At 30.4% G+C, this 11,170-nt stretch overlaps 2 protein-coding genes across 2 annotated transcripts; one reads left to right on the top strand and one right to left on the bottom strand.

Annotated features, from left to right (window-relative positions):
- Window positions 1–389: 389 nt before the first annotated feature.
- On the bottom strand, window positions 390–584 carry NEUTE1DRAFT_48620 (uncharacterized protein; the record flags this gene model as incomplete). The annotated part of the gene is made up of 1 exon (XM_009855517.1): window positions 390–584. A coding segment is annotated over one exon (195 nt), but the record flags the coding sequence as incomplete, so codon positions are not given.
- A 9,783-nt stretch (window positions 585–10,367) lies between these two features.
- On the top strand, window positions 10,368–10,550 carry NEUTE1DRAFT_49053 (uncharacterized protein; the record flags this gene model as incomplete). The annotated part of the gene is made up of 1 exon (XM_009855542.1): window positions 10,368–10,550. A coding segment is annotated over one exon (183 nt), but the record flags the coding sequence as incomplete, so codon positions are not given.
- Between the last annotated feature and the right edge of the window lie 620 nt (window positions 10,551–11,170).

The following is an 11,170-nucleotide window of genomic DNA, read 5'->3' as shown; positions in this document are numbered from 1 at the left end:
GCCCTCCCGGCCGTTTATAAGCCTTAGAATATAGGGACGAAATAGTAATATAATAGGAAGGTTATAGTTTTATACGAAAATAGAATTGATAAAGCTTATAGGTAAATACCTAGAGTCGATTATAACCGAATAGGGGATAGGCGCTAGAAAGCCGGTCTTTAAAAGGCTAAAGAACGAAAAGCTAGTATTAGGGCCTATAGAATATAAATATAAATTATTAGGTGCCCTTATTTTCCTCCTCCTATAGCGTTTTTTATTAAGGTTAGGCTTTTCGCGCCTTTACCTCGGCCGATATAGAAACGGCGGCGAAGCCGGCCAGCTCCTTCCCCTTATAATATAACCTATTGTACAGTATCCCGCGCTATTATAGTATATATAGAAGTTATTCTTTATCCGACGGTCTTTCTCGGCCTAAATAAAGGGGCCTTTTTTGATAGAGTTAACCTGCCCGCACGCACCAAAAACCTCCATGTACGCACCCCCACCAGAAAACTGGGGCGGTTCAGCTGATGACACCTGATATTGAAATTCCCGTTTTTACCCACAAAATTTCGTCTTTTCAATACACGCAATATCGCTCTAACTTAGCCATTTCTTTTTACCCTTTTTCACACGGCCAATTGTACGCATTTATACTATTGTAGCACCAGTATTTTATATACTATTATACTAATATTTTATACGTATTTATAATAGTACTTTATAGCTACTCTTAATATACGTAAAATTATTGTATTTAATTAATTTTTAAATTAATTGATTGCTCTAGATATCTTCTATTAAGCGCCCTCATTGTATATCGTACTCTTGGACCGATATATTTGCTTTTAATATTTTCTTCAACCCTAATACGATGTGGATTATACTAGCCAAGGACCCCCTCTTCTCTCTCGAGTCTATTAATAATTATAATAAGATATATACCTATTTCGTTGCCTTCTACTATCGTTATTGCTTTAGTATTTTGATTTAGCGTAGTTAAAAGTATAATAAACTAGGCTATGTGGTATATAGTTCTATTATTAAGGTTGTGTTTCGATGCGACTACGTAGAGTATTATCTTTAAGTTATTTATAATAATAATTAGAAAAAGCGTTCTATATTACAAAAGAAGGTTCGCTATTATCTTTTTAGAATCGTACTCCAATTCAAAAAGAGTACTGGTTAGGGATGGACTATCCGGGCTATAAATTTTATATACGAAGGCTACCCTCTATTACGTACTTTAAAAGGCTATTTTATATTTTGTAGTAACGGTTTTAAACGCGAGGTTAATCTAGAAGCTAAGTACTTTATTAGAAACCTCCTATTTTAATAAGATTTTACTATACGGACCATTTTTACTATAATTAGGGAAAAGTATTCCGAGATTCCTTGGATTTATAAAGACTTTAATAATATATATTAGAACGCCCGCCGTAGTTAATAATAAGGCTATAATGATACTTAGACTTTTATTAAGCGGTTCAACGACGATTATAATAGTAATAGGGTTCTTGTATTTAAATATAAAGTCTTTAAGGGAGATAATAATACGCTCCATTATACTTTTTGGGTAATTAAATATTATTGTTAGATATAGTTAAGGTTTCTATATATCCTTTTAATTAATATAATATATAAGACTAATTGGTATTATCTCCTTTTAGTTTAGGGACTAATCCTTATATTAGAGAGGACTTATATATTAATTTTTCAATTAGTATTTAATAATAAGAGGGAAGAGGGTTATATATTTTTAATATAGTGTATTAGAGACGCTATTAACGAATCCAAAATCCCTTATTTAGTAGTAGCTATTACCGATGGCGATCCCCAACTTACTAGTATAATTGATTAGACTTTCCCTAATATATAAAGATAGTAATATATTTAGTATATTAATTATAATATTATTAATTACTTTAAGAAGGATTAGGTTTACAGTCTTTTATATAATTAAAAAGTATAAGAGTAATATAATAAAGAAGATTTTGAGGCATTAAAATGATGTTACGCTTGAGTTTTAATAATGATAAGAATTAAGGTTAGATTTAACCCGTTATTGAATAAGGTTACTAATATATTAATGAGTATTATTCTTTATATAATAATATATAATTTACTATTTTAATATAGTAGACTTCGAGTGTGTTTAGTCTATTTTACGGAGTTAGTTTGGAAGGTAAGAAGATATTGTTTTATAGATTCGAAAAACGATATTACTTTATAAGAAGGAGTAGGTAGGATATTATATTAGGAATTATTTTAATTAGGGATAGAGGACTATATTACTAAATAAAGTTAATAATAGTTTATTTAAGAATTATAGTCTCTTAATTTGTATTAGGCTAACTAAACTATATAAAATTTACTTTTAGTATATTAACTACCGTTATAAGGTATATACAAATTTACTAATTAAATTTGATAGTTATATTTATATAAAGTAGGTTAATTACGAATAAATAAGTAAATACCCTTACAAACTATTTATTTAAATATTCGATTTTATTAATTACTAATGATATAAATCTAAATTAATATTACCCTCTAAGTGGTTAGGGCTCCTTAGTATCCTTCTCAAACTATATTTAAACAATTTTAGAGCTTAGTATAGATTCCTTTTTACTTATAAAATAGAGGTTTTATTAAAGGAGGATAAAACGACCCTAATTATAAAGGAAGTTTATTATCTATTATAGTATTTATATTAGCGATATGTAAATTATTATTTATGTACTCGGTATCTTTTATATTCATTACTTTATTAGGATGCGGTAGATAAATATCTTAAATATAAATTAGCTCCTAAGGTAGTACCCAAAGGCCGCCTATATAAGTAAGGAGGTTTATTTAGTAGTAAATTTATATTTGTAGTACTATTAGAAACTTTACGTATATATACGCCAGTTGCGTTAAAGGGTAAATTACGTAACCTAAGCACTATATAAGCTTCAATACGCTATAATTATTCCCGGTATAAATAGGGACCTAGTATTGAGGAGTTTAATATTGATAATATATATAACTATATTAAAGTAATTAATAATGAAGAGAAGGATGATAATTAGTTAGGTAAATATTGGAAGATAAGGGCGAGGGAATAAATAGCGAGAGAATAGGTAATAAGAGACGAGGTTATTAAATTATTATCGATTTCTTTTTACTTTTCTAAGCTCTTTAAGTTCTCTAAGCTCTCTGAGCTCTCTAAACTACTAGAACCAAGTTTTAAACTATTAAATATGAGTATTTAGAAGGCAGTTAGTTATAGATGGTAGTAGAAGACTTTTTAATACTATGAAAGTATTATTAGATTGGTGCTATTAGATTCCCTTTGTTTGCCCGTTAAAGACTAAGATTTATAGGGTATTTATTGGGTTGACCCACTTTATGATATTGAAAATCCCGATTTTTACACCCAAAATAATATATTTTATATGTTAGCTGTTAAATTCCAAAAAATACGTACCTTAAGGTTTTTGGTACGTGCGGGAAGGTTAACTCTTTTGATAAGGGGTATTTAAACTTTACTAAGGACTATAGGGTTACTTGTATTATTAGAATATCCGAATTAAGATAAGCATAGAGCGGTACCGCTATAGCCTTAGTATAACCTATTGAAAATATTATTTATAAATTTATATAAGAGTATTACCTATATAATGAAATATATAGGGGGCTGAGCATATAATAATATTAATTAAAGTATTTTAGAATATCCGGTTAGCTTTTACGTTAAAGGCGTCGACCCTCCGCCGTCTATCGAATTTATAAAGATCTACTGATTTAATAAATTTTGTAATAAAATTAGCAAAGGCGGAACTGCCCCACTTAAAATAGTCTATTTCCCATACTGTTTTAGTATAAATATTAAAAGTAATATAGTAAGGGTTAACTTATTTAAAAAGGTTGTAGAAGTTAGAAAGTCCTAAAAGTCAAATAGAGGGGTCGAAGGGAATTAACGCAACGGCATCGACCTTAGACCGTACCCGAATATAACCGTCGCCGGATAGGTACTAGGAGACGTAAAGAATATAGTCGGCCGGAGTAGGGTAGGCCGTATTGTTAAAGGTAAATTTAATACGAATAAACAATTTCTAATTAGTATATTCCTCTTCTTATTCAATAAGGGAGGTCTTAGTACCCAAAAAAACGGAGGGTTCGGCGCTTTACGGCCGGTAGGGCACCGTTTAAATAAAGGTCGTAATAGGATTATTATGGAACTATTAGGTTTAAATGGTAGTTTATGCGGCCTAGTTCCGTATTTATACTATAACTTTAATAACATATTATTATACTTAGGCTTCAATTTCCGAATTTATCATTAGGCTTATAAGGCTTAATTATTAGCCGCTTCGGCTTACTACTAAGTTTATAGGGTTTAATTACTAACTGCTTTAGTTTATTACTAGAGTTCGAGGATATATGTATAGGTGTTCGAAAATTAAATTTCGATAACCCTAAGGTAGAATTAGAATTAAAAGAATAAATTTAAGTCTTATTCTATTATTAAAGTAAGGCCGTACAAGTTACTCTTAATAAAAAGAACGGCCGTATAAATATATAACCATTCTACTTAAGGAAAGTAATTACGGGCTAATGTATTACGTAGGGTTCCTATATTAAAGTCCGGCGTAAATATATTATATAAAGTACTAGAAGTAGGATTTATAGTCGGGGTAATATATAGGGTAATTAAGTAGTATATAGGGTCTCGGACTAGGGGAGACTCAGAATTGGTACCGATTCTAAAATTAATTGAAAGCGAAATAATAGAGTATCGTCGGGCTTAATAACCGTAAAAGAAAAGGTGTAATAAACTATTACAATACCTACTAATAAGGACTTTAGAAAAGATATATTATTATACGAAGGGGGAAAGATTAGAAGAAAGTAGCGAAAATTCTATTCTTAAATTATATATATTATAGGGTAGAGATAGGGGCTGAGGATATGAACTCGGATCTGTGGTACTACGGCAGGGGAACGCTAAGGCTTCGGTGTCGTGGCTTCTGGTGCTGTGACAATTATTATTTTAGTATTGTAATTCAATATACTTAAAAGTTTAAAAAGCCTAGCTACAACGAAGACGGTTCCGTTATTAAAATTGTATACCGTTGCGACTATACCGACCCCGCCTATTATTAATATAAAATCTTAATACGACGCGGCGGTCTATATTACGAAAAGTTGCCCATTATTACCTATTTAAAATCGTACTCTAAATTAACAAGGCTATTAGGTGGAAGTGGACTACCCAGGTAATAGACTTAATATAATAAGGCTATACCCTATTATATAGATTAGAAAACTATATTATATTTCGCTAAAAGGTATATAGTAATAAGGTTAACCCGGAAGCTAATGCCTTCTTAGAGAACCTCCTCCTATAACGAGACTTTACAATACGGGCTATCTTCGGTTAAGTTAGAAGGAAATACCCTAAGATTCCTTAGACTTATAAAGACTTCGATAATATACCTTAGTATTAATATTACAATTTACGAAAGGGGTATAATAATACCGAAACGTTTATTAAAAGAATCTATAATAATTACTAGAATAGTAGTTTAGCGTTCAAGTACGAGAAATTCGAGGAGGATGATATATTCGCTATATATTTTAATTAATCAATTATTAATATAGAATATAAATAAAATTCCTATATGTTATTTTATTCGACATAATAAATAAAACTAATTACTATTACCCCCCCTTCGTATAAAACATAGTCCTTATACTAGAGAGAACTTCTATACCTATATTTTAAGTAGTGTTTAATAATGAGAGGGAGGAGGAATTTGCCTTCTTGATTTAATTAACTAAAGACGCCGCCCACGAATTTGAAATTCCCTACCCTATAATTATTTTAATTAACAGCAACCTCTAATTTACCCGTACTATCGATTAAACTTTCCCTAATATTTAGAGATAGCGATATATATGGTATATTAATTATAATATTATTAATTATTTTTAGAAGGATTGGGTACGCCCCCCCTCCTCTAATTAGAAATAGAATAAGAAAGAAGAAGAATAGTATAATAAAGAGGATTTCGAAGATTTGAAGCATTATTATACCCGGGTTTTAATAATTATTAGAACTAAGGCTAAACTAGACCCTTTACTAAATAAGGTTACTAATATATAATTAATACTATTCTTTATATAGTAATATATAATTTACTCCTCGGATATAATAGGTTTGGAGCGTAGTTAATCTATTTTATAACGTTAATTTAGCTGCTAATAGGATAATATTATTTCGTAAATTAGGGAAACGTTAATACTCTATAAAAAAGAGTAGGTAGGTCACTATATTAAATACTACTTTAATTAGGGATAAAGAACTATATTACTAAACGAAACTGATAACGGTTCCTTAAAGAGCTATAGACTTTCAGCTTATAGTAATTTAATTAAGCTATATAAAGCTTACCTTTAATATATAAATTATTATTATAAAATTTATCTAAATAAGTTAATAAAGTTTAATAGCTATATATATATTAAGTAGGTTAATTGTAAGTAGATGGGGGAGTGCCCGTACGAATTATTAATATAGGTATTTAATCTTATAGACCGCTAATACTATAAATTCAAATTTATACTACTATTTATACAATTAGGTCTCCCTAGTACCCCTCTTCAACCTTATTTAAATAGTTTCAAATCCTAATATAGGCTTTCTTATACTTACAAAAAAGAGTTACTATTCAACGAGGGTAAAATAGTACTAATAATTAAAGCGGTTTATTACCCCTTCTAATATTTGTACTAACTTTATATAAATTACGGTTACTATCTATAGTCTAGTTATTCCCTATATCAATTTATATATTAGGATACAATAAATAACTATTTTAAATATAAGCCAATTATTAAAGTAATACCTAAAGGCCGCCTACGTAAATAAGGGGGGCTATTTTAATAACGAACCCGTATTTATAGTACTACTAATTAGGTTAAGTAAATCTACCCGATTAGTTAGACTAAAGGGTAAATTATATAACCTAGCTACTATTCGAACTTTAGTACGCTATAACTATTCCTAATACAAAAAGGGGCCTAATATTAAGGAATTTAATACTTAAAATAAAGTATATAACTATATTAAAGTAATTAATAGTAATAACGAGGAGGAGGAGGATAACGAATTGGGTAAATATTAGGAAATAGGGGTAAGGGAGTAATTGGCGAGGGAGTAGGCAGCGAGGGAGTAGGCGGCGAGGGAGTTATTATTGAATAGCTCTAAACTCTCTAACCTACTAAACGTAAGCTCTAAGCTATTAGATATAAGTATTTAGAAAAGAATAGAGTATAATACAACCGCCCTCAATACTACAAGAGTATTACTAGATTGGTACTATTAGATTTGCTAGTAAGCCTAAGATTTGTAGGGTATAAACTGGGTTAACCCAACTCAAGATATGATAAATGACGTTTTTTACGATTAAAAAAATATAATTTATATAATAGCTACTACCTGGTCTGAGGTGCGTACATAGAGGTTTTTGGTGCGTATGGAGAGGTTATCTCTTAGGGGGAATAGAACGCTCGTATACGACCTAGTCCATTTTAAAGTAATCAATAACGCTATAACTAAACGACTATTGAGCGCTCTATCAAATTTTGCGCCTAGTAACTCCGTATCTGGTTCCTTTAAACGGACGACCTCCAATTTTGTATAACCGAATGTAAGAAGTTCTTATTTATTATTTGTTCTATTGAGGGCGCCCCTTTTAAAGTTATTAAATTTAGGTTTATTAAGATCTTGGCGGAGCTCCCGGCTAAATAGTTTATAGCCGAGGCCCTCTTGGTAGAATTCACTACAAAGTACAATAACATCGATATTACTATGTATTCCCGCTATAAATTTGAAGAGTTGAAGATAATTAAAGGTATAAAGTAGTAGGAATTCGAAGATAACTTTATTCGCTTAATTAATCGCTACAATTTCGACGATAATATAAAGACCTACTATTTATACTAGAAGATCTCGGACTACGTCCGTATTATTATCATTTATTAAAACCTTTAGCCTGCTAACGATAAGTACAATAAATAATTGACCTTCGCCCGTAATTTTATAAGAAATTTAGAAGATAAAGATTGGCGTAATAAGAGTTCTAACCTTTACTATAAGACTAGCTTTAGTCCTACTACTGCCAATACCCCTAATACTTCTATAATTACTGGAGTGGTTACTATTAGCTAGGGAAGTTCTGCTATAGACCTTAATGCAATATTTACCTCCGATATCTAAATTTCGTATATAATCAATAACAAGGTTTTTAAATACTGTACCAAGCATAGTATATGTACCCGCTACGGTAGAAAGGGCTATTACTCAGCGGAATACCGCTTTCATATTAATTTTAAGAAGGAAGTTAAGCCCCGTAAAGATAGAAATAGAAATAATAATAAGAATAAGAATAGTAGCAGTAATAATAATGATAATAATATTAATAATGATAATAGTTAATAATAATAGTAGCCGGCTTAGGGTTAGTATAGTTACGGCTAGTGGCGCCCTAATTATAGCGGTAGCTACTAAATTAATATTATAAGTATTAATTTCCCTAAAGGTTTTCCGGCGGCCGCTCTAATTTTTAGTACTCCCGGTAGTTATTACTATCCACTCCTAATTTACTAGCCCGGCTTCGTCGGCCCCTTTATAGGCAATAAGGCTAATTCGGTTTGGAGATAGGGAAATATATAACTTCTAACCTAAATCGCACTTAGAGGCGCCCGTCCGTAGGATAAAGAGGAAGACTATAAGGGTTTGTCCCTATATAGTTAAATATTATTAAAATAAATAGATTTTTAGTAGATAATTGTTACAAATACTCTAATTTATTGAGTTTCTTTATCTACCTTTCCTTCGGACTATATAAATTATATGATTCTATACTTATTAATAGTAATTATACTACTCTTAATTTTAATAATTGATACTTTGTATTCTAGTATCGCCTCCCTCTCTTCAAACTACTAATCCTTAAACTATTATATTTTGTTAATAGTTAAATTATAAGTAGTATTACCTATTTTACTAGGGTAATAATATAGGTAGGAACTTATTATAAAGTTATTAATCTTATTATTTATAACTTCGCCGAAGATAACCCTATTATCTTCGGTTACTTTTACCTAGTATATTACGCTCCGGGCATCGATTGGCCTAGCGATTCCCTCTACTTTGGCCCCGCTTACGCATAACGTAATTACCTCCCTTATAGAGCTGTTAATTATTATACCCCCTTAGTAGTATACTACCTCTCCATTCCTCGCTCTAATACGCTTAGTATTCGTCCTACGTATAGGAAGCCTTCTTATAAGGAAGTACCCGATAAGGGGGATTTAGAGCTACTATAAATAGAATCCGCCTACTATTTATTAGTTTCTGTAATTATAAAATAAATTGCTTATTAACGGTTCAATTGGTTTTAAACCCGAATAATTAGCTAATTAGGTACTACCCCGCTCATTAAGACCCTAATTAGCCTTAGCTAAGCGCTTATATTAATAGACCTCCTAACGAATATTCTAATCCGCTAATTAATACTATATTGGACTATCGGAGGAACCTATACTAGAGCAGCGGACTACTAGTCTCTAATCTATTTATATAGTATTCCTAATAGTCCTATTCACCGTAACGATATTAGGGAGTTCTCCGCCGCGAATTTCAATTAATTAACTAACACGATAAAACTCTAAATTATTTATAATACTAAGGCCGAAATAGAGGAAGATGTTAAAAAAATAAAAGAAGAGGACTAAGTACAGGAAGAAGGAAGTGTTTTAAATTTTAGGAGCGTAAGTAATAATTTCATTAAGAAGATAATTAAAGAAGTTTTAATAGGCTATAATTAGTAATATAAGAAGTTATTCGGTAGTAACTATTAGTGATAGATTAATATTCTAATCGGGAAGGGAAATGCGACTACTTTACGCGTAGTAAAGGTTGCTAATTCCGCTTAAACTAATAGTACTAACAATGATTTTCTATATTGCGAAGAAGTAATTAATAATAATTTTGGTACTAATAGTATTAATATCGGTAAAACTATATTTAAAAGTATTCCTAAATTCTATAGAAAACAAATAAACTTTTAAAGACCGATGCTAAAATCTAGGCTAAGTTCCCCAAATAGTATTTGTACTATATTAGTACTGTTAGGTAGGAGGGAGTAGAAGTTCTCCCTCTTAATTATTTATACGACTTTAAATTCGAACTTTATTTAGGAGTTTTACCGCCCGCTATTGACAATTATACCTTTAACCCAAACGAATTTAGCGTTATTAAGAAATAGATTAATAATAACCTAAGAAAGAAGTTTATCCGGCTATTATAATCAGAAGCCTTAGCCCCGGTTTAATTTATTAAGAAGCTAAAAGGCGGAGTTCGCATTTGCGTTAATTATAGAGGAATTAATAATATTACCTTTAAGTCCCGCTATTTACTCCTACTTATTAAGAAGATTTTAAATGTAATTTACTATATTAAGATTTTTATAAAGTTCGATATAATAGCCGCCTTTAATTATATTCGAATAAAATAGGGCTATAAATAGCTAATTGTATTTATAATACACTTTAGTTTATTTAAATCCTTCGTAATCCCCTTCGGTCTATAAGGAGCCTCTGGTACTTTTTAGAATTATATCAACGATATTCTATATAATATCCCTAATATTTATATAATTGTATATTTTAATAACGTTCTGATTTATTCGGATAATATAAGGGACTACGAATAGTACATTAATAATATCTTCAACCGGTTGGCTAAAGTAGGATTTAGTATTGATATGAATAAATACGAATTCTATATTATACATACTAAGTACTTAGGGCTAATTATTACCCCGGGAGGTATTGAAATAGACTTAGAGAAAGTTAAAGTAGTAATTGAGTAGCTAGTCCTAGAGTTTAAGAAGTTCTTTTAATTATTCTTCGGCTTTGCGAATTTCTATTAGAAGTTTATTAAAGATTTTTCGACTATAGCAACCCTACTTTACAAATTTACAAAAAGGGATATAGCTTAGGTTTAGAATACTAATTACTAATAAATATTCGAATCTCTAAAGAAATCCTTTATAGAAGGCCCTATATCGAATATTTACAACTAGACTAAAAAAATAATTATTGAAATAGACGCTTTTAATTGGACCGTTAGTAT

Source organism: Neurospora tetrasperma, assembly GCF_000213175.1.
Source record: "Neurospora tetrasperma FGSC 2508 unplaced genomic scaffold NEUTE1scaffold_6, whole genome shotgun sequence".
Lineage (NCBI taxonomy): Eukaryota > Fungi > Ascomycota > Sordariomycetes > Sordariales > Sordariaceae > Neurospora > Neurospora tetrasperma.
This window is presented reverse-complemented; position numbering and strand designations above follow the sequence as displayed.